At 32.5% G+C, this 25,875-nt stretch overlaps 1 protein-coding gene across 2 annotated transcripts in view; it reads right to left on the bottom strand.

Moving 5' to 3' along the window:
- Nucleotides 1-745: 745 nt before the first annotated feature.
- LOC109103671 (immunoglobulin superfamily member 11-like) overlaps nt 746-25,875 on the bottom strand; it is an 84,440-nt gene continuing 59,310 nt past the window's right edge. The window contains exons 2-7 of one of the 2 annotated variants that reach the window (XM_042740041.1): nt 17,425-17,588; nt 8,179-8,386; nt 6,359-6,514; nt 4,760-4,882; nt 3,453-3,600; nt 746-1,935 (exon numbers count right to left, since the gene is read on the bottom strand). In XM_042740041.1, coding sequence (XP_042595975.1) covers nt 1,485-1,935; nt 3,453-3,600; nt 4,760-4,882; nt 6,359-6,514; nt 8,179-8,386; nt 17,425-17,588 — 1,250 coding nt within the window. In that variant the 3' untranslated portion in view covers nt 746-1,484. The remainder of the gene's footprint in view (nt 1,936-3,452; nt 3,601-4,759; nt 4,883-6,358; nt 6,515-8,178; nt 8,387-17,424; nt 17,589-25,875) is intronic. The other variant, XM_042740042.1, reaches the window with a different exon arrangement.

The raw sequence follows: 25,875 nt of genomic DNA, 5'->3' as shown, positions 1-25,875 counted from the left end.
GATCTGATTGATTGGAGAAAATCCGCTTCAAATCTCACACATATTTACAGTTGTGACCAAAACCGATTACAACACTAGCGTTTCCAGCAGCTAAAAATGTTTTCAAGTCAGTTATTTCTATCTTCTGCTGTCGTGTGTCAGCAGGAAATATCAGTTTACATTTCCAAACATTCATTTAGCCATTAATTGTAATAATGCAGTGAGATGTTTGTGCTGCACACAGAGATGTGATCTGATCATCATCAGTCTGTAAAGCTCCTGAGAAACTCTGCTCAAGTGCACCGAGGGCAAAAGCTGATTTAAACACAAATGATATTCACACCAAATGTTGATTTAATTTAGTTAATAGAAGTGAATTGATAAGGAAAATCTGTTTATGACAGTATCCTCATTTTACAGTGTTTTTACACAAGTGCCTAAAACCTTAAACGTTACTGTAGCTTTAGATGAAGGTTTCTCGAAGCGTCTTGGAGACGTTGCCACAGTTCTTCTGGATTTAGGGCGTTCACACTAGAGCTGGACAATAAATCAATATCAATATGTATCGCAATATAATATTTTTCAATAACGGTGATATGGTTTTTAAACACATTTCTGATATTTCGATATAGCAGTGTTTCTCATACATTGATTTATTTGTGGCGTTTGACTTTGTTGAATAAACATGAGCACTGCAGGTTTCAAAATCAAAACATGTCGCGGGTGTTTTATATGAGTGTACATCTGAAGGGAACCGACTGTTTTCAGAAAAGTGTCGATGGCATTTTCATTTGATCTGATAAAGAAGCGTTCATAAGCGTTCTAATCACTTGTCATTGGTCAGCTGTCAAAAAGGCGCTTGACGTAGGGCCTTTTTTCCGAAAATAACTTTTTTCAACTTGAAAAGACGCTCTGAGCTGCAGAAAAAGACGCCAGTGGTGGCGTTTTTAAAAAGCACCCGGGGACTTTTTTGAATTATAATGTAAAACAGACGCTGGCAGCTTAGCCTTAGTCTTAGTCTGTCTCAGTTTGTTCTGTTTCTTCATGTGACTCCAGACAGACTGATGATGATCAGATCACATCTCTGTGTGCAGCACATCTCACTGCATTATTACAATTAATGGCTAAATGAATGTTTGGAAATGTGAACTGATATTTCCTGCTGACACACGACAGCATGAGATAGAAATATCTGATTTGATTATCTGGTGGAAATACTAGTGTTGTAATCATTTTGGGCACGCTGTAACTCTTTGATTCCAGTGTTAGAAAGCAGTAAGCTGTATCTGAATCAAACGAAGCATCATGCACATTCAGATATTTTCTCTGGAAGAAGTGAAGGGGTTGAGAAACACGTGATTTTGGGGCCCTTGCAGCAAAGCCAGTTTATCCACTTAAAAAATGAAGAAAGAAACAAGCAAACAGGCAATATGAAAATCACCGCAGGACGCAGAGCAGTTTTAGTTGGCATCAGCTGAACTCGGTTATAAAAGAGTTTTGTGGCGTCAGACGAGTGAACCAGCTTTGCTCTGCGCCGGCACCATGACGGGAACGGCACCCATGCGCTCCAGCGTGGCCTGGCTCACGGCGTACGAGTGTGTGTGTGTGTGCTGCTGTCCGAGCGTCACGGCTGGCGTCGCGGCGGCCGGCGGGCGGAGGCTCAGGGAGCCGTTACTGCGGGCCATGACGGGTGGAGAGGGGGCGGAGTTTGTGGTGACCACCAGAGTCTTGGGCGGCGGCAGGGTGTGGCTGCCGTTAGCGTACGGCGCGCTGAAGGTCTGCCGCGTGTCGCCGTTGTAGCGCGTGTAGGAGCTGCTGTCGTAGGTGGGTTTGGGGTTGTGCCAGTAGCGGCTGTTGTAGGTGTTGGTGGACGTCAGCGTGTCGTTCTCTGAAGACGAGGCGTCCGCTTGGAACGCTTTGACCGACGAGGACCTCTTCGGAGGGAGATCGTCCTCTCTGTGTGAGGAGGCATGGGAAGATTTCAACTCAGCAAAGATTTTACATTTCTATTCTCTTTACAATGAGGCTCATGGGACATTTCTGGGAAGAGTAGAAAAGTATGTTATGCTGTAAAATATTTCTGCAAAATAAAAGCTAACAAGGCAACATTCACAACATAACATAATTAATGTTTATGGAAGTTTCTCATTATATTATTAATATTTGATATATGTTCTCATATTATTGTCTCTGGGGTAAATTTGTAGCAATAGACAACAATACATTGTATGGGTCAAAATTATACATTTCTCTTTTATGCCAAAAATCATTAGGATATTAAGTAAAGATCATGTTCCATGAAGATAGTTTGTAAATTTCCTACCGTAAATATATCAAAACTTCATTTTTGATTAGTAATATGCATTGCTAAGAACTTCATTTGAACAACTTTAAAGATGATTTTTTCTCAATATTTATATTTTTTTTGCACCTCAGATTCCAGATTTTCAAATAGTTGTATCTCAGACAAATATTGTCCTCCTAACAAACCACACATCAATGGAGAGATTATTTATTCAGCTTTCAGATGATGTATACATCTCAATTTCGAAAAATTGACCCTTATGACTGTGTTTTGTGTTCCTGGGTCACATATTATTCTTGTAATGCTCTCATGATGTTATTTTTACTTTATGAATGTTACAACGCTGAGAAAACGTTCTGAGGTCAACAATCTTGGAACTTACTAATTAATTTATATCTAACTAACAAACAAACAAAAAACTCTTTTAACAACCACAACATAACAACTTTTCTAATCACAACAAGAAAACCTGTTTAAAAAAATAAACATCCAAATAGCATTATATTTTGGGTAAAAATAAAATTAGTAGAATGTTAAAAAACATTTTAGTCACCCTTTAAATAACATTCTAATTGCAACAAAAACCTGGACATTGTAACATTCTTAGAATATTAAAAATGTATTTTAAAGTAACGTTATATTTTGGGTGAATAGAACGTTAGTAGAACGTTGTAAGAAATGTTTGTGTAACCTTTAAAAAAAAAAAAAACTGGACATTTCAATGTTCCCACAGTGTTTTTACAACTTACATGTTTATACCTGGTTAATCACCTCTTAGTGAACGAGTTAGTAAATCTTTCATTTGAGTCACTGAATCAATGAATCAGTCACAGTCAACAAATGATTCCTCAGTGGATCGTTCACTAAATGTTCTTATTGTCATTGATATCTGTTGAAATGCATCTGAGATAAAATATTAAACTTGAAAAAATGATAAGTGTTGCCCTGGTAAAATAACTGAAATATTAAATTGTCCTCATTGTGTTGCTAATTGATATTCACACAATTGAGCATATAATTAGAATTTTAAAATGGGTTTTTCCAGGCCTGTGAAGGTCATGGGTAATGTCTTTGAATATACAATTGTGGATTTCTGCTTAAAAATATTTCTACATATGGCCCTCTGATAGAGCGCATGGTTGTTATGAATCATTTGATTGTGCTGCACCTGATCTCGTTGGGAATCTCCTCCTCCTCGTATCTGTTCTTGTTTCTCCAGTAGAAGAGCGTGACGAGCACCAGTAAAGAGCAGATGATGAGCGCCAGGATGCCGGTGGCGATGGTTCCTGCGATCAGACCGACGCTCTGAGGCTGCGCTGTCACACATCACACACACAGAGACGGCTCTAATGATGTTTAAATCACACATTTCAGCCTGATGATCATCATCATCTCCTAAAAGCACTGGATTTAGGGTGCTATGAGTTCCACAAAATTCCACGGATGGAATCATATAATAAAAGACGAATTCACAGTATGACGTGGGATGTTAGAATTTGGCTGATTTTGGAGGAACACATCAAACATATGGCTTCACAGAAAATATCATAGGGCCCTAGAAATATGATTTCAGACATGCTTTTAGATCGCTTACATTTAATTTCACTGTGATATGTCTGTGAATAATAAACCACAAAATATTACTGTCGAAAACAAAGGTATTCACTACAAGCCGTCAAAAAGTTCAGTTTAACTTAAAGAAACTGTGACAGAAATATATGACTATTATACAGTAGAATACACTTCTCAAATTAATATTAATAAAAAATAATGATAATAGTAATAGAGTTATTAATAGTTTATATTCAAAGTAATATCACAATTTTTCTTCCACGTTTTTGGTATTTAAATGGGAAAACTCTTAAGTAGCAATTTGTTTGCCAAACAATTATTACATTTTGATTTGATTAAATTTTTAAAAGTCATTAGGTTAGTTTGTTTTATGCCTTTATTTGATTACTATAGTTTTGATAATAATTTTTTATTTCATCATATATATATATATATATATATATATATCTATCTATCTATATATATATATATGAATAAATGACTAAATAAATAAATTATATATATATATATATATATATATGATGAAATAAATAAAAATAAAAACATAAAAATTTTATTAAAAATTAAAAATGTGAATAAAAAAAAATTATAATAATAAAAAAGAAATCCATGCAAATTTAAGTTTAATAGTTGGGTAATTATTGAGTAGTTGTAAAAATTGTAATAAACTTTTCAACAACAAAATTTACAAGAAATCAATTTATAAGACAAAAATTTTAATAAACAAAATAAAAAAAATCAAACAAAAAAAAAAAACAACATTTAAAATTAAAAAAATTATACATTTCTATAAAAAATTAAAATGAAAAAACAGAATATGTGAAATAATAAAACCGAATCTGTGTAAAAATCAGATGGATTTCATAGGGTGCTATGAATGAGCATCAGTGGCTCCAGACTTACGTGCCACGACCTGCAGGTTGAGGACGCAGGTGCTCTTTCCGATAGCGTTTGAGGCCGTGCACTGATACAGTCCAGATGTGCTGGTGCTGATGTTCCTCAGCGTGACCGTACCCTGCATCTGATCTGAGCAACACAAAACAACACACAACATCTCATGACGGGAATAAGTTAATAGCTAACAGACATCAATACACTGACAATGCAAGAACGGTTCCTGATGTGAAAATATTAACAGATGAGAACATTAAATAAGATGAAAAAATTACATATTGAACAGATGGTGCTTAAATCATTTCAACCAATAAAGAAACAAAGTTTAAATGATCTGACATGTTCTTGGCTTCTTAAAATAAAGACTACTGTACTTTGTAGGACTGTGGATGAAATCACACTCAATAACATAACACAGACTCTATATTTAAAAGAATTAAATAAATATCATTAAAAGTAGAAAAAGTGATTTTGCAGTTAAACAGATGGCCTGTAGATGGCAGTATGATCGCAGTTTTCTGTTTGTGAAAGTAAAAATGTCTCTCACAGCTGTGAAAGCTTTTTGGGGCCAAAGCAGATTGATTTATGAAGCATAAAAATATAAGAATCATCTTTAGAATAAGGCTACTGTGCCGTTACAGTCCACAGACATTCAACTTCTTCATCAGAAATAATAAAAAAGGTTGTTGTTTGTGCTTCCGACAGTTTGTCAAGGGTCTTTTCTGACCCACACAAATGCCTCAGAAATACAGTAAAAACTGTACAATTGTGAAATATTACTACTATTTACAATATCTGTTTTCTATATGTATTAAAACACAATTCATTCCTGTGATCAAAGCTGTATTTTCAGCATCATTTCTCCAGAAATCCTTCAGAAATCATTCTAATATGATGATTTTCTGCTCAAGAAACATATGATTATTATCAATGCTTCATATTTTTGTGGAAACTTTTTTTATTCAATCAAGGGTTTATTAAAATGACAATAAAGACATTGGTAATGTTACAAAATATTTCTATTTCAAATAAAAGCTTTTCTTTTGAACTTTCTATTCATCTGTGAATCCTGAAAAATAAAATGTATCAGTTTCCACAGAAATATTGTGCAGCTTAACTGTTTTCAACATTGATAATAATCAGAAATGTTTCTTGAGCAGCAAATCATTATATTAGAATGATTTCTGAAGATCATGTGACACTGAAGACTGGAGTAATGATGCTGAAAATACAGCTTTGATCACAGGAATAAATTACACTTTAATATATATTCACACAGATGAATATATATTAATTATTTCACAATTTTACAGTTTTTACTGTATTTTTAATCAAATAAATGCAGCCTTGGTGAGCAGAAGAGTCTTCTTTCAAATCTATAAACAAATCACAGTGCCCAAGTGTACTGTAAATAGAGCGCGTTCTAATTTTGCTGGGCTCTGTAGCCGTATTCTAAAGCGTGGTGTTCGGAGAGAGCGGGTCAGGTCACCTCACAGACACACGGTGGACCGGGAAGGGCAAAGGTCACGCCACAGCACGAGTCAAGAGCTGTGCATTTACCCGAGAACGTGGGGCAAAACGGGATTCCCACGGGCAGGGGTTTAATACCTTGCATGGCATTGTGGGGCAGTTTGGGCACGGACTCCAGCTTCTCCCAGGCGTAGGTGGGCGTCGGGATGCCCTCGTCCGAACCACACAACAGCATCACATCACTGCCCACGTCCAGCGAACCCTGAATCCGACAGGACGGGATGGACGGAGGAACTGCAGTGCACAGAGACAATGAAGATCAGCTTCATAATCATCAGCGGTCTAATAACCTGCAGAATAGCTGGTGTACTAGACTTGAATTGCATTCATATTACATACATGCATATTATATAGAACAGCGGTCAGGAAGCTATGGCCAGATCTCACCCTTTGATCCATTACAAAAATTAGACATCACTAGAGAGCAGCAATCCCTTTGTTTAAAAATAATAATACATTTTTTGTACAAACTGAAATAAAAACTGAAAATACAAAATCCAATTCAAATTTAATTATTAAAAACTATAATAGTAAATAAGTTATACTGAAATAACACTAAAACAGAATAATAAATAATTAGTAAAATAGTAATTAGTTCAGAACAAATTTCCTAAAAATTAAACTGAAATAAAAACTGAAAATATAAAAGATAATTCAAAATGTAAATAAAAAACTATAATAGCATATAAAAAATAACACTAAAAGCAATTGAAAAATAAATTAAACCTAAAAAAAAAAAAACTAAAATGACAAAAGCACAATGCAAAATTACAAAAAAAACAATCATATATATAATAACACTAAAACTGAATTAAAAATTAATCTAAATAGTAAGATTTAAAAAACAATTCATTAATTGCAATGACATACATGACATAAAGTGTTTGTTTATATATGTATGTGTGTTGTGTATATTATGTATATATAAATACACATGCATGCATATATTTCAGAAAAACTTTGTTTATATATTAAATAAATGTATTTATAATATAAATTATATAAACATTAATATAGACATGTAAAAACATGTAAATATTTTCAAAATATATACTGTATCTGTATATATATATAATATATATATATATATATATATATATAACTTTTATTTTGTATGTGATTAATCGTTTGACAGCACTAATAAATACTAAAATAAACTGTTTTGGATGTAGCTTATTTAATCCAATTTTGTGTTAAAGAAAGAAAGTTAACATCAGATTATAATAAAACAAGTAAAGAAAGAGATATTAAAATTGTTGTTTATATTGCTCTCTGGTTCATTCATCACACTGGAAACTGAAGGTCAAATTAACTGCACTGCATTGTGGGATAGAGTAATCCACACAGTGTGTTTTGCTGCATACGAAACATCACGGTGAATGAAGAAGATTCATGCATACAGAATACTCTGCACTGTACACGCACAACTGTACATACAGCAGACATCTGAAGAGTAATACGTCACCCTGGAGCACAAAAGCAGTTATTTGTAGCAATAGACAACAATACATTGTATGGGTCAAAATTATCTATTTTTCTTTTATGCCAAAAATCATTAAGATATTAAGTAAAGATCATGTTCCATGAAGATATTTTGTAAATTTTCCTACCGTAAATATATCAAAACTTAATTTCTGATTAGTAATATGCATTGCTAAGAACTTCATTTGAACAACTTTAAAGATGATTTGAAAAAGGAGGAATGATGTTTTTGCTCCCTCAGATTCCAGATTTTCAAATAGTTGTATCTCAGACAAATATTGTCCTCCTAATAAACCATACATCAATGGAGAGATTATTTATTCAGCTTTCAGATGATGTAGAAATCTCAATTTAGAAAAATATACACTTAAGACTTTTTTTGGTCCAGGGCCACATATGTGTGAGAGACTGCTCACCCAGCACAGTGAGGCCGATGACGCCGATATTGCGCCCCCCGCGGTCAGGCAGGTTGTTGACCAGGCACTGGTACGTCCCCGTGTCTGACAGCTGCGTGTTATTGATGAAGATCGAGGCACTTGTGCTGGGCATGGTGGAGACGAAGCCCACGCGCCCGTTCATGTGATTGGCTAAACTGAAGACCTGCCCGCCCTGATAGATGATCACCTGCCAACAACACAAACACAAACACAATCAGTTAATTTATGCTTCAAACAGATCATGCATAACGCTGTGTGCACTGTGGACTGCAAATATGACTATTAAATCAAGCAAATGCATTTGTGACCCTGGAGCACAAAAGCAGTCATAAGTAACACAGGTATATTTGTAGCAATAGACAACAATACATTGTATGGGTCAAAATTAAAAAAAAATCTTTAATGCCAAAAATCATTAGGATATTAAGTAAAGATCATGTTCCATGAAGATTATGGATGTTCATTTCGGTTATTTTTCCCAACTGACAACCGATACTCATTAACAGATTATTAATCGCTAACTGACAAGATTATTTTAAATTAGAATTGAATTACATTAGAAAGGATAAGAGTCTGTGACTCGTTTAAAATACTGTGTGGATTAGGATTCACATGGTCATCATTAGAGCCCGACCGATATGGTTTTTTTGGGGCCGATATTGATACCGATATTGGGGAGTAAAAAAGGTGGATATCGATATATCGGCCGATATTCTTTGTGTATATTATAGTACAGTACCAGTCAAAAGTTTGGACACTTTACAATTTGTGTGTCCAAACATTTAACTGGTAATAGATATATAATACAGTATATATATATACATAAACAGAATATATATTCATAAACACATTTTTTTGCAATGATCACTCAAATGTGATCAAACACTTATAATGACATGACAGATATGTAATGGAGGCAGGGCATTTAACAATTTAACAATAAAATTTATTATACAAAATGAGTCTGACATCAGTGCACTGAACAGTAAAGTTGAAGTTTATTCAACTTTAATTAAATTCAATTCCATTCAACTTTATTCTGTTGAAGTTTATTTCACTTCGGAACATTCATTCACGGATTTGCGCTACTGTCTTCACACACAGACGAAACTTAATAGAGAAGTGTTAAGTGTGACATAATATACCTCAAGCTCTCTCGAACGCCACCCTCCGTGTGTCGGTACCCCCCTGGGATCGCTAGATCAGTTGGCGCTGCATTGCGAATTTATCCACCCATAACTCCTGAACCCCAGGGGCTATCAATGCGTAGTCTCATTCGAAAGAGGGCCTCCAGACGTACATTCGATATGCGTTCGAGAGGGTTCCTTGAGCTGGAGGGATCCCCTGAATTTGGTGCGGACTCGCCGTGCTGTTATGGACATATTGCTGTTCAAAGTTTCAATGGCTTTCCATAGACTTTAAAGCATTTCATCCAGTTCGCCAGTAGCAAACAATGGAGTGCGCTCTGCTGGACAAAGTAAGTAATTACACCATTTCAAGCATTTTATCTGTGTTACATGTTCTGTAAAAAAAAAAAAGTTCATATCGGCAGCATCGGCGACAGGCTCATACCGGCTCATAATATCGGCAAAACGACATATCGGTTGGGTTCAAACGAATAAATAGACCTATACGAGAAATATATCTTTACTTAATAAATTAATAAACAAAAGAAAAACTACATACTAGACAACAAGTAGCTTAGTATGCCAAGTTTCGGTTCACTTTTGTACTGCATGAAAGGAAACAGATGCCAGAAAGCAGCATCCAATTTTTCTTTGGCCCTATTTTACAAAAGCACAAAGATTTGTTTTTATTGTGAATGTACACAAAGGCAAACCTTTTAAAATTCAAGGAAAAAATTAAAGTGATTGCACCGGCGCCGCATTGCTACCTTGACAATGCAGCCTGTTCTTTATCATAATAAAATACAGTCAGTCAAACATACGGAAAAAAAAACCACTCTGCTCAGTTTAAATATGTAGTAAAATCTGTGCCGTTAAGCGTTAGCACCGTACCACTGTAATGTTATGCAAAACATTTTGTTTTACGTAGATATTGGAACGCGAGTGAAGTGCATAATAAATAATATTTTGGCATTCAAATACATCGCGAATACGGAAACATTTGATTTTGTGTCGAATGAGAGACGCAACATTGTTTTCAGTTTCGTTTTAGCCTAAATGAATTCTTTTTGGCTTGTTGTTTATAGCTTCTTAGATTTTTAATTATTGTTCTTTTCTAAATAGGCTACTGTTAAATTGAAAGGAATTGTTGTGGAGTGAGGCCAACTAAAATAGCCTAGCTATGTTTACAGTGTTTATTATAATGTTCGTAAACCTTCAGCTATAATAAAATAACAGAGTTTTATTTCAGTTAATATTTATTTTATGTCAAGCAATGAAGTTTGATTGTAATTTAAGTTAACAGTAATAATAAGCAAGTTTTTCTTTATTTTTTTCTTTAGAATAATGTGCAATGATGAATCAGCCCCAAAAAGACCAGGAACATGAATTTTTAAAAGTGAACAGAGTCGATTTTGATGCGTGATGTTAAAAAGTGAGTGTTAACAGGTTAACAAGGATGCAGTTTATTTTCCAAATGATTAATTATTGAAATTGTTTAATTATTCAGCATTTTGAGCAAAGCTTTGGTCAGTCTGAGTGTCAGCATGTCCATCAGACGCTCGTGTAAAAGAAGAGCTGATGGAATATTCAACACACACACACACACACACACACACACTGAAGAGTTCTAACACAAAAACTACACACACAAAAACAAAAAAACAAAAACAAACAAAAACACACAAAACATAAAGCATTTTTAAAGGACTTTGATCTTTGTTAGAAGCTTCTGTGATCTGTCACATTAAAAGAAACCTGCTTCAGTGTGTGTGTGTGTGTGTGTGTGTGTGATCATGGGAGGGTTTCAGTGGCCTTCTGGAGGCTGAATGATCTCACACACACACACACACACACACACACACACACACACACACACACACCGTGTTTTGAGAACTCAGTAAATGATGCTGTCATGGACTCTGAGCTTCTTACACACAAAAGAACAGGCAGCACTTCAGCTGAGATGAATCAAGACGAGCCCCACAGCGTGTGTGTGTGTGTGTGTGTGTGTGCCTGTGTGTGTGTCTGATATGAGTTGTGTAATAGGAAAAATGGGAGTGATGTATAGGTATATATGTCAGAAAAAGAAAAATGAGTGTTGCTCTAATGCATGTTATCAGCCGCCTAATTCTTCATCATAACGTCTCAATAGTGCACATTATGGATGAGCTCTTATTAGTGCTGTTTGCTTAGCCATGCATCACTGGTGCTCACAGCAGCTCGCTAATATTTTCTGAATATTAATGATCTTTTAAGCCCCGACTGAGCAAAGACGACAGTAACCAATCACAAATCAGTATGCAAATATGACATTGATAAGATCACTTGAAGCTCAAGTAGTTCGATTTTGAAAGTGAAAACCAAGTTTATATCTTGCAATTCTGAAAAAAATGTCAGAAATGCAGAATTGCAGTAAAAAAAAAATTGTCTTACTAAAATTAAAACAAAACAAAAAACTGTATCTTGAAATAAAATAAACAATAAATTAAATCAATAATACAAAAAAAAATTATTTTAATTGCAAAACTGAACTCAAAATTAATAAAAACTTTAAAGACAAAAAAAATGAAATAAAATAAAACAGCAAAATTATTAAAACGTACTAAAATTAAGGTTACGGTATTTTAAGTTGTGTAATTACACATTTAAGCATTGAGTAATATTAATTTAAATACATGTACTAAATGGTTAGGGTTAAATATAAATCAAAAATAAAATAATTCAAAATATCAATAAAAAATGTAATAGTATCTCAGTGATAATAAAGAGCCGAAACTAAGCAGATTTCCACACACTGGCTTGCAGTGAGATGAAAGGAGGTCATCATGTGTGCAGATGGTCATCAGCGCTAAACTGACTTGGCTCCGGCCACATCACGAGCTGTCAATCATTAAGCCCCTCCCCCTGACATCTCCTCTGCTCCCCCCTCCATTCAGCCTCTTCACTGATTCAATCACTTCATGACACGCTTGTGCAGAAACATGCATAAATATGACAGAATAAAATATTCTTATTAATACAATATGCAAAATAGTTTTACTAGGAATAAAAGCATGCACTAACTGAATTTGTAAAATGAACAAAGCAGAAAGGATTTGGTGCTGAACCTGTACACACACATACATCTGCTGTACGTCTTAATCTGCCACTGAACGCAGAAGATTACAGCAAACACAGACGGACGTGAAGAGATGGTGATCTGTCCAGAAGCAGGTCAGACGGGTTGATAGCATGTGTCTTTATCATAAGCTCAACATATGCTAAAGACACACCGCGGTAAATCCCTCACCTGAGCATGCTGGGATACAGCCGACATGCAGATGCACTGCAGTTGCTGTTAAACAAATTCAAAACATTCATATTTTTGTCACATGACTTTGATTATGGGAATAAATATATATTAATTTGCATTTTTTATCTAATTTTGCAAAAAACGTCTTCATTTTTGGAAGCCAAATTACAAGATGCATACACAGGAAACCATTAAAACACCTTTTCATTCTTCACACTGGAACGGAGGGTCGTTTTGCAAGTGCATTGTGGGATGCAGTACTACAGTGTTAGATATACTGCAAATGCAGTAGCTTTTTGTATGCATTAGTCATAAAAACCATTAAAAACCATTTTCAGTAACTGAAATAAAAAAAAGCTAAAATATAAATATATTAGAAAACTTGAAAGAACTTGAACATCAAAAACATTAGAAATATTGCCTTGGAATACGTTTAAGTACAAAAATGACTAAAGCTGCAATAAAACAAATTAACGATAATATCAATATAAAAAATTGTTTTAAAAAGTTTAAAACTAAAAATGTTATTTTTGTTTTTTAACAAATATATTTTTTCAAATATTTCTATTAAGCATGACAAAGCTACTAAAACTTCAGCTTTATTAAAACAAAATTAGAACAATAAAAGTTAATTTAAAATATTAATGAATACTATAATGACAAAAAAATAACACTTCAGCATCTAATTATGCTGATTATATAATAGTGTAAACAGATGAAGTGGACTAAAACTAAAATCTAAAAAGTTGAATAAAAAAAACATAATAGTAAAAATTAAACAGATGAAGTGGACTTGAAATCTCTAAAAAGATGAAAAAAATCAGAAAAAAAAAGACAAACTTAAACTGATGAAGTGAGCTAGAAATATTTTTTTTTAAATGTCATGTGGTATGACTCCCCAAAATTGCATACATTAATGATGCTTATAAATTAATAATTTATAATATTTTTAAATCTTACAATTCTATATTTAACATATATATATATATAAATCTGAATAAAATAAAAACAATTCACATTACAGAATTACAAAAATAAACTGATTTAAAATAAAATATATTCAAAATAATAATTCAAAATATTAATAAATACTAAATTACTATAGTGTATAAATAATACTAAAGTAACATTTTAGCAACTAATAATAAAAAAAAAACTAATGAAGTGGATTAGAAATACAATAATGTCTTCTAAATTTGTCAGATAGTGTGTGCATGTGTAGTGGTATAATTTTGGCGTGTGTGTGTTTTGTGCTTGTGTAACGAGCAGCTGTTGTGTCCTGGCCTGTGCAGCTCTGGGTTAATTAGTGCAGAAGATTCGTTTGTTGTGCATTTTTTGTTGAAACAGTTGGAGGCAGATGTGTGTTTGAGTGTGTTTAGGTCACATACAGAGATGCAGACAGGTAAGTATATGTGCGTGTGTGTTTGGGTTATCTTCACGGTGTTACACACAGGTAAGTGTGTGTGTGTGTGTGTGTGTGGGCAGCAGGTGAATGGGGTTTGGCCTGCAGTCATTCATGAAAATAAATCAGACGGAATCAAAGGCTGAGGCGATAAACCTGTGTTCTGTGTTTGAAGCCCTGCTAAAGCTCACGCCGCTCATGTCCGAGGTCGAGCTTTAACATGAGCGTGTTACCCAGAGGGCAGTGCACAGATGTGTGTGTGGACAGTACAGGTAAAGAAAACACATCAAGATGAGTTTGCAGCACGTGAACCTCAATGCATCTCAAACCAACCCAGGTGTGCGTTACTTTCCCAGCTAACATAAATCTGTTCTAGCAATGTTTTGCTAATGTACACATTTATGAAAACATTATTTTTGCTATTCTCTGAAAAGTGAAAACATCCAGTTTTTTTAAAAACGTTTTTTCTTGCAAATGTCAAGGGAACATTACATTGTATCATTCTCCAAACATTATTGGAATGTTACAGTTCAATGTTCTCTGAACGTTCCGAAACAAGTAGTTACATTTAAAAAACATTTAGATAACATTTAGACAAACACCTGCCAATGGCCAGTGACTTGAGAAAATTTACTGGCCATAAATAATTTTCACCTACCATGAAACTGTTTGTGTATTATTTTATTAAAATAACAAATTAGGAAAATGCATCTAATTGCAATTGTTATTAAATGTTTGTTAGTTTATTTATTTAATTATTATATGGATTACATTATTAATATGAAATACCTATAGTGATATTTCTTTTGTTATTTTTATTATATAAATAACTAATAATCATGATAATAATTATTATATTATTGGTTATTAATAATAAATATATTATTATTAGCAGTAGTATTAATAGTAGTAGTGATCAGTAGTAGCTAATCAAATTATTAAAAAATAAGGAAATATAATATAAGGTAGTATTTACAAATATTATTATTATTATTATTATTATTATTATTATTATGATTATGATTATTATTATTATTATATAATTATATAATATTATTATTAATAACAATATATTTTTTAAATTGTATAATTTTAAATTTTTACAACAACAATAATAATAATTTATTTAATAATTGTAATATTTCAATAATATTATTATTTTTATTACTACTAGTGTTATTATTTTATATATCAACAGTACAATATTTATTTAGAATACTAATATTCAAATGCAAGTATTGTAATTGCATTGTTATATAAAGTAAATAAAATAAACAACAACAACAACAACAACAACAATAATAATAATAATAATAATAATAATAATAATAACAATAATAATAATAATAATAATAATAATAATAATAATAATAATAATAATAATAATAATAATAATAATAATAATAATAATAATAATAATGCATTCTCAGGCATTGTTAGAATTAATAAAAAAGTTACTGGCCAACTGGTGAGCAACACTCTTTCATATACTCATCATTTTTACTTGCATTTGGTGCTTGGCGAGTGTTAATTTTAGGCCTTGTGTGATTATACCCGCTAGTTTAGTCGTACTGCATTATTCAGTTGTGAATTCTTGACCTTTCGTGTGTAAAATCAGCTCTAACTCTGAATAGCTACAATAGCAAACACGTGATGTATGAAACCGCTTGCAGAGCTGTTCTCTTAATTAGCTTTCAGAAAAATAAAGAAAAAGCTACAAACAACACTGTGCAGTTGTACTCGCATGTAATCGACTGTTCTCAACGAGGTAAGTCTCATTAGGCTGGTACTAATGAACAAGCTGCCTAATTATATTCTAATATAGTAGTCATAAACAAACAATCATTAGAACAGCCTGCGAAAATAATTGCGTCCTTTTTCTGGTGCCGTGACCCAGGTTTGCAGTTTCTCTTGATCTTACTTGTTTATTTGCCATTTCAGCATATATACTCCAGCAGTAAACATGGGAATGTTTGTGGTCATTGTGGTGTGTGTTTACGGGGTGCTGAACTGCATCCATGCACAAAGTCAGATGACGGTCATTTTTTAAGTAAATGATTCACTGGCTTCGTCCCAGCACCTGACCTACACGCTCATGATTTCTGCCCTTCTCTTCAGCTTTCTCAGTCCGTTTATAAACACAGGAAAGGTGCAAAATCTCAACAGGAAGTTTACAGTTGCATGCGGTCTTGAAAGAGAGACTTGAGAGGGAAAAAAACTTTGTACTGAAAGTGGAAACAAGGAAATGTGAAAAAGATTGTGTTAACGCTCAATCAACACTGCAAGCAACAAAATTACATCATTCTCATTCAAATCAATGAACTCGCATTCAAGCTAATTAATGTGTTAACAAGAAAGATTCCTTATAATATCATTGCTCACTTTTTATTTTTAAATGAACCCTCCCAATGCATTCAGGTCATATTTGACCCCCAAATTTAAAAATAATAAAAAATAAGTAAAACAAAAATACATCAAGTATGTGTAAAGACAATAAAAACACATAATTAATTTTTTCCCTGATTTTTTTAAAGAGACATTTTAAGAGATATAACCATTTAAAAAAAATAGAAACACCTTTTGCATTCTGGATCAATTTTGACCTGGGAATCAACTAAGGCTTTATGCATGATGTTATTTAGACCTTTTGTACATCTATGGACCTAGATTAGTCTCAAGAATACTTTTGTAAATTATATTTAGCCTATTTCCAATAAATCACACACTTTTTGGACTGAATTTCACTCCATCGCCACATATTGATGAACCACTGCAGCATGAAAAATGTATCTTTTTCATCTGTAATTCCACATTTATGCAAATAAAAATTAATATATTTTGTTTGAAACCCTTTCAGAGTAATATTGATGTTGTTTTGTTAGAAAATGAATATGTAGGTTTCATAAATTTACATGAGTAATGAGTATTTAAATAAATAACAGTCATTCGTAATTCTCATTTTATATCTTCATATAAATTTAATATAATGATAGATTCAAACACAATTTCTCACAAATATTCAAAATATGTTTTTCTTGCATCACACCAATTTTGAAAGAATTTCCCAATTTTCTAATAATAAAAATGGAGGTTAATGAAGTAAAAACATGATAACACTGTAAAACATTTAAATTTTTGCACATTCACTTGCTGCTAAGAGTTATTAATCAGATGCAATATGGTTTTAGCTGAAAACATATTAAGTTATGAAGCTTACGGACCACCACATCAAAAAAGTTGCATGCAGACTGTAAAATGCATTGGTAGGGTTAATCCTTATGGATATAATCAAGCACTTTCCTAAATTGTTTCCAGCTGAACTCCCAAATACAGCAGAATAAGGTTGTTAAGTGCATGTGAGTGTGGTTAAGGTCAGTATATCTGTGTGTGGTTTGGTTTATCACCTGCTCTGGCTGGTTGGCGTTGGCCAGCGGCGTGACCATCCATATGATGTAGAGATTATTGAGGGCGGCGCTGGTGGTGAATGTACACGGCAGGACGGCCGCCTGACCTCTGGCCACCTGAACGCTGCTCTGACTCACCGTCACTTCCAGCGCACGCACACACACTGAGGAGAAAACACACACACACACACACATCAGTCAAAAACTGTATAAAACACACCAAACAACTTAGTTATTGAGAATGATAATGATACGAAAATATACACTCAAACCAAAAATTATTCAGACACCAGATATAATTTTTTATATATTTTTGTCTAGTTGGTGCAAGACACTATAGTTAATTTATGTAAGTGAGTGAGGATAGCAATATAAAGTAAACTGACATATTATACCCCAAAATTCTTCATAATGTGGACTACCAGTAATATAATTATTCAGACACTTTGACCTGAGCATGTTTTGCTTAAGTGTTTTTCTTTAACTGCTAATGTGATCTTTTTCCACCACAGACTGAACAAAATGAAGCATTGCTTGGTAATTAGTTGAGCTAAACTGATTTTATCTAATTGTGTTCTTAAATGTAACAGCTGACAGCTATTCAACCGAATTCATTACATACCTTTCTATCAAAATCATCTGACATTATCAAGATGAATTTGTTCTGACGCAGTTTAACTCTGAGTTCTTGTCATATTTATTACCATTTTCTAAACTATAGCCAATAAACCGATAATGTGAGAAATGTATAATAATATTAATTATTATTATTTTAATAATGTAATTGTTTAAATTAACAAAGAATATGTTTTATAAGTATTTTCATTATTAATTCACATTAACTAATGCAGTTAACTAATGAAAGCATATTGTGCATAAAGTGTTACCCAAAATACTTAGAAATCAACATTTAAATTTGCATGCAAATGACGATGCAACTTTTGATTTTAATAATGTAGCATTAAATAAGATTAATAAATGTTAACACACAAAACCTTATTGTAAAGTTTTAACTAAAATACTCAAAAACAAAAACAACACTGAAAGTTGAATTTTAAAAAGAAATTGAAATATCATCGCAGTATCGATGTAGATTCAATTAGCAAAAAACAAAATAATAATAATAATAAAAAAATAAAACCTTGAATAAATGCAGAAATGCCTGCTGGGTAAAAAAAAAAAAAAAAAAATCACATCCTGTTTTGATGGTGCGACTGGGTCAAACACAATCACTATGTGAAATGATACACACTCATGAGCTAAACACATTAAACATCTTAAACTGGGTTACGTCCTCAGAGGTCTGCGGGTGTTATCTGAACTCAGGCTCATTATGAACAGCATTCAAAATACATCATCTACAAACACATGATTTTACCAGGTGCAGTTATTTATTTAACGCTATTTATGGTTACATTGTTTATTTAAAAAAGCACATCCTCATTCATGAATTTGATTGGATTAGCATCTGCATGAACAGCACAATGCCTCTAATTAGGAGAGATGAACGGGCTTGTGTTTCCCAAGCCTCGTTAACACAATATCACATGATGATCATCCGGCCAATCACGTGGGAGGAAGTCAGATCCTCCTCAGCTGCAACTCATCAGTGAGTGACAGTTCAGAATGTGATACTAACAAACTGCACAGGATAAACTCTACTTAAAGAAATAGTTCACATAAAAAAGAAGAAATGTAGCATTGCATCAAGAGATGCTCTGCAGTGAATGGGTGCCGTCAGAATGAGAGTCCAAACAGCTGATAAAAACATCACAATAATCCACACCACTCCAGTCCATCAGTGAACATCGGGAGAAGACAAAAGCTGAAACAAATTAATTTGTTATTCTGACGGCACCCATTCACTGCAGAGCATCTATTGATGAGCAAGTGATGCAATGCTACATTTCTCCAAATCTGATGAAGAAACGAACTCATCTACATCTTATGCATCTAATCCTTTAAGAGAAATGGAAGGTCAAGTCGAGTGCATTGCATTCTGGGATATAGGTTCTCATGCAGTTAGATTAGCTAATTACAGTCAAGCTCAAATGAATCCACAAAGGATCCTCACACACATAATCTCAGTGCTGTGGATCGTGTTGTAATCCTGTTTCATACTCAGAAGCATTCAAAGCCCAGCAGACTACGCCTGCGTTCTGTCAGTCAAATTAAACACTCGCAGTCCTCTCCTCAGAAACAAAGACTAATAAAACAGACTCATGCATGACTGAAAAACCTGCAACTTTAGATATATACAAATGTAGTATATCTATGCAAAAGAGCAGTGTGCAACACTCACAAGATCTTATATGTGCATCTTTAATTCAGTGAGAGTCCAATTATCACCTTTGAAATAAAAACACTAAATGCAAAAAAATTGCAAACTTTAAATTATATTGATAAAATGTATTTGCTAAAATTCTAGTAAAATATTTAAAAAACTGTTTTAATTATCTAATCTAATTATATTATTTTATTAATCATCACCTTTGAAATAAAAATGACAAATGCAAAAAAATAAATAAATAAATAAAATAAATAAAAATAAAAGGAAAGGAAATGAAAATGAAAAAAAAAAATAATAATTTCCAATTTTAATTTTTGGCAACGAGTCAAGAAACTGATAAAAAAAAAAAAAAAATTAAAAATGCAGTCTGCTAAAAAATTGATGTTAAAATTACAGGTGATATCGCTGGTCATTTGTCTCGCTGTTCAGAAGTCACATACAAAAAATAGCAAACAAAAATGTTTAATTTATAATTTAGTTTAAAAAAGCATTAACTTTTGGCAGTCTGATCAAACAACAAGTCAAGAAACTGATGTTAAAAATAGTTCCATTCTTAAAATGTAAATAAAAAAAAAATCACATAAAAAAAAATGTAATGGGGTGATTTTAACTGATTCTTAACTGAATTAAAGTGACAGCACATTGTTTTGGTCAATATGAAAACAAAAATGTAGTAATTAAACCATAAATGCATATAATTAAAGTCTACTGTGTTTCACAGTCAACAAACATGGCTTTTTGGTTAGTTTTAAAGGAAAAGAGCACTTTTAGATAAAAAGGCAATGACAGATGGCACTCGTGAAGGTAGGAAAACAAAGTTTGACCTGCAAGATTGCTTGTAATAAAGATTTAAATGCAAAAGAAAAGGCATTAGAGCTGACTGTTTCTGTCAATGGTAAGTTTTAATTTACAATGTTTGTGATGATGTAAGAAAAGTAGTTTAATTGTTTTGCCATTTGCTTGAGCAACTGTTGTGCAACAATTGCATGTGAGTAAAAACAAAAATGCACTGCATGATCAAACATTTAGGTGAGATAAATATAATAATAAATGTCTAAAACTCCTGATTGAAGTATTACTATAAATAATTCTACATGATAAAAATAAGGCTTTAAAAAGATTGGTATCAGTGATCGTATCGGCTGTGATCGGAGATCGGCCTCAAAAATCCTGATCGGAGCACCCCTAATTTTTTATTTAGTGTAAAACTGCATTTAAAAAAGTCTGCTCAAACAATTGAGTCAATAAGCATTAAAACTGTAGCTGGAATCGCTGTTCATTTGTCACAATGGCAATGGAGGGTCACACCAATTATCACCTTTGAAATAAAAAAATGCAAACAAAAAATATTTCTCATTTTTAATTCAGTGTAAGACTGCATTAACTTTGGCAGACTGCTCAAACGATGAGTCAAGAAACTGATGTTAAACTATAGCTGATATGGCTTACAGTTCAGTTGTTACACTGGAAGGTCACATGAAGTGCACTGCATTGTGGGATACAGTATCTCACACTGTGTGCTCTGTTGCAAATGGCATATTTTGGCAAACACAGAAGGTCATCTGGGTATTTATTTCATGCATACAGAAAAAGTGCACAATGCATACTACAGGAATAGTCCTAGTATTATTTTCCATGAACTGTACAGCCGCAGTGATCTTCCTCCAGTGAGAAGTACGGTATTCTGCAGTGTGTATGAGTGTTTCTACCCGACTTCTCCAGAGAAAAACACCATCCATCTCTCTGCGGGCTGCTGGGAGTAAAAGAGCACTCTGACACCTGCTTAGTGTGTTTCTGTATTTATGGAGAGGAGCTCCGTCTCCATCCCTCGCCTTTAATTGGGAAAGTCACCTCACTCGGCCTGGAGTCTCCTGCAGCCTTCAGTCTACTAATGTCAACTTTTGTGTTTATTAATGCAGGAGAGAGAGAGAGAGAGAGCGAGAGAGAGAGAGAGAGAGAGAGAGAGAGAGAGAGGAGGTGGATCTGTCTATCCATCTCATTTTTCTGGACTCTCTCTTCCATGAATGTGTTACAGCGAACAATTCAAGCACCTGCACAAAATACTGTCAAAATCATGAACACAGATCTCTTACCAGATCTCTCCCTCAAATATAGAATAAGAATAAATACAAATAAAATAAAATTAGAATAACTATAAATAAAATGTAAAACAGAATAAGATATAAAATAACAGTTAATATAAATAACATATAAAATAAGTGAAAATATAAAGAAAATGTAAAATAGAATAAAAATAAAATAAGAATAAATATAAATAAAATGCAAAAGAATAATTAAGGTATTTTATATTTTATTTATATTATATATTATTTTATAAGAATAAATATAAATAAAATCGAAATTGGAATAAAGATAAAATAAGAATAAATATAAATACAATGTAAAAAAAATAATTCAGGTATTTTATATTTTATTTATATTAACTTAACTTTTAAAAATAAATCTAAATAAAATTGAATTTGGAATAAAGGTAAAATAAGAATGAATATAAAATAATGTAAAATAATAATTCAGGTTTTTTATATTTTATTTATATTTTATATTATTTTATAAGAATAAATATAAATAAAATCGAAATTGGAATAAAGACAAAATAAGATTAAATATAAATACAATGTAAAAAAATAATTCAGGTATTTTATATTTTATTTATATTAACTATTATCTTTTAAGAATAAATCTAAATAAAATTGAAATTGGAATAAAGATAAAATAAGAATAAATATAAAATAATGTAAAATAATAATTCAGGTATTTTATATTTTATTTATATGAACAATTATTTTATAAGAATAAATCTAAATAAAATCTAAAATGGAAATAAAAATAAGTGTTAATATAAAATGCCAAATAGAATAAATAAGATGTAAAATAAGAATTCATATAAATAAAATATAAAATAAGACTAAATATAAATTAGAGAAATTATAAATAAATTAAATAAATTTTAAAATAGAATAAATAAGATATAAAATAAGAGTTAATATAAATAAGATGTAAAACAGTTGACATCATGAACACATGCAAGATCATCTGTGTATTCTGCTTCTGATAATCTTATTTCATAAATGATGTGACATGTGACAGGCACTTTATTACTGTGACACATGAATAGAGTTCGTCTGAACGAATCACATGCAATTAAACAGAAAGAAGACAGATTACAACCAAATAATCCATTCCAACGATGCTCATTTAATTCATCTGCATTGAATAATTGATATTTATGACATTAAGAAATTTTACATTGCTAATTAATTTAGTTTTACATAATGCAACACACAACTCGTTCGTCACACGGTCTGGGAATAGATGAGAGGAAGGAAGTGACTGTGAGGTGCCACTGGAAAAACAGAATAAAACTGCTAATTAATATTTGTTTCAAATATATCCTGAGCCCGCCTCAGGACTTTCTCACACACACACACACACACACACACACACACACACACACACACACACACACACACACACACACACACACACACACACACACACACACTTCAAAGCTCTGGGTTTTGTGTGCATTTCCTGCTACATTTGATCACCTGAGGAAAACACACACTCCTGATGAGAACAAACGGACCAAACCTCTTCATCCTCATGTTCTGTTTGAGGTCTGAGAGACCACCGCACACTTTTAATACCTCAGAAACTCACTTCACTGAAGTATCAGTTCGATGCTTCAAAACTCTCCTGATCTTATGAGAACTGGTTATAAATGAAACCTGATTACTTTTCAAACATAAGAATAAATATATATAAGATGTAAAACAAGAATACAAATAAAATGTAAAAAGAGTATCTAAAATAATAATAAATTTAAATAAAATGTAAAAACTCATAATAATAATTAAGGTTGAAGCAAAAATAAATAAAACTTAAAACAATAAAAAAAGACTAAAAATAAGAATAAATATAAATAAGATTGCAAACAAGAATAAAAATAAATTAAGTGTAAAAAGATATAAAGAAATAAGAAAGAAATAAGATATGAAATAAAAATAAATATAACTAAGATTACAAACAAGAATAAATGTAAATAGAATTTAATAAAATATAAAAATAAGAATAAACATCAATAACATGTAAAACAAGAATAAATGTACATATAAATATAATGCAAAAAGAATAAGATAATAAAAATAAAATGTTAAATATGATAATATATAAAATAAAAATAACAAGAATAAATAGGAATAAGAAATAAAACATTGAATAAAAATATATGAAATAATAAATATAAATAAGACATAAAAAATAAGAATTTAGATATTAAATAAGAATAAATACAATGAACATTTGCATGCTACGATTCTCTAACTGGAGTAATAATCTGTAGAAATGCTCTCCTGCTATCTTGCTATCATGTTATCTTGTATTTTTCAGAGAAAAATGACTTAAATTCATTATTTCAATAAAATCTATAAGGATGAAATGACTATAATGATTTTCTAAGAATCACGTCTGATTATGGTCAGGTGAACCAGAAACCAGCTTTATCATACAGAGCTTCCTCAAAACCGATTAGTTGACTAGTTGTTCAGGCAGCTGACTAGTTGGTTTTTAAAGATACATACTGAAAATAAATAATCAAACGATTGTTCTGTAATGGCACTGTTTACCCTGGACAACATTACAGACAGATTGAAGTGTGTGTGTGTGTGTGTGTGTGTGTTAAAGGCCAAACTGATCCAAAGTCACAGACAGATGGAAACGTCCCCATCAGTTTTTCTTTCATATGAGTTCACACGTCCTGAACAAACACAGCGCACCTTTAGTCAAAGCTCTGATGCGTCTGAAATAAACAGCAGGTCCATCAACCTGCATATCAATAAATCATCCTCACTGTGAGGGTTGTGTGTGTTTGATTAATACCTCATCTCCTAAATCAGACTCTCTAAAACTGAGTGTAACAGCAGCAAATGATACTGTTTTCAAACAGGTTTCCTGAACCCGTCCACGCCATTGGTCAGTCAAACAGACTGTCCCGCCTCCAAACTCACTCCATTGGTTGAGAAAGAAGTTGGCATTTTTAGCTTTAAAACACTTTAACTTAGACATATTAAGAAGTCTACAAGTTCTGTGGGATCTTTAATCACTTCATGTGCCTTAAAAAAAATCTAAATTCGCAAAATAATTATACTGGGTTATAAAGATTATGAACCTATTAAAAGAGAGAATGTAAAGATGGAAGTGACACTGAAAAAACCTCCTGCTCCCTTCAGAGGGTCGCTGGCACACACACACATGCACACGCACGCACACACACACACACACACACACACACACACACACACACACACACTTTCTCTGCCCATGTTTACAGGATGCTGATCATAGCAAGAAGCCACCTGCTCACTTTGTATCATGAAGAGGAAAGAAAAACTTGGACAAAGCCAGACAACATGAACGACACGATGAACATGACGGTAAAGACATTTATAATGTTTTAAAAGATTTCTATTTCAAATAAATTAAATTTTCTATTCGTCTGTGAATACTGAAAAATAAAATATTACAGTTTCAACAAAAATATTGGGCTACACAACTGTTTTCAACATTGATAATAATCAGAAATGTTTCTTGAGCAGCAAATCAGCATATTAGAATGATTTCTGAAGATCATGTGACACTGAAGACTGGAGTAATGATGCTGAAAATTCAGTTTTGATCACAGGAATAAATTACAGTTTAACAGATATTCACATACAAAACAGCTATTTTAAACTGTAATAATATTTCAGAATTTTCAACTATATTTTTGGTCAAATAAATGCAGCCTTGATGAGCAGAAGAGACTTCTTTTAAACACTGAAAAATCTTACCAACCCCATACTTTTAAGCACTAGTGTATATTCTGTTTTTGCACACACACTTGGTCAGTCTTGGGTAGCATTGCATGCAACATTAGGAACATGACTATGATGCCAAAAAATGTTGCTTAGGTAGGCAGCTACGTTTTATCAGCCAGTGAAACAGGAAATGATGTCAGACTGTAAGTAAATGTCAGTTCAGTTCAAGTTCAGTCTGTAACTGCTCTGCACAATTCCACTTCAGCAAAAACAGATTCAAAGATTATTCTTACACCTTTCCTTTAGTCAGCTAAAACAGGCAACGCTTCATCAGTCCCTCCCACA

Source organism: Cyprinus carpio, chromosome B15, assembly GCF_018340385.1.
Source record: "Cyprinus carpio isolate SPL01 chromosome B15, ASM1834038v1, whole genome shotgun sequence".
Taxonomy (NCBI): Eukaryota; Metazoa; Chordata; class Actinopteri; order Cypriniformes; family Cyprinidae; genus Cyprinus; species Cyprinus carpio.
The sequence above is the reverse complement of the archived record's forward strand: the minus strand, read 5'-3'. Positions and strand labels throughout refer to the sequence as shown.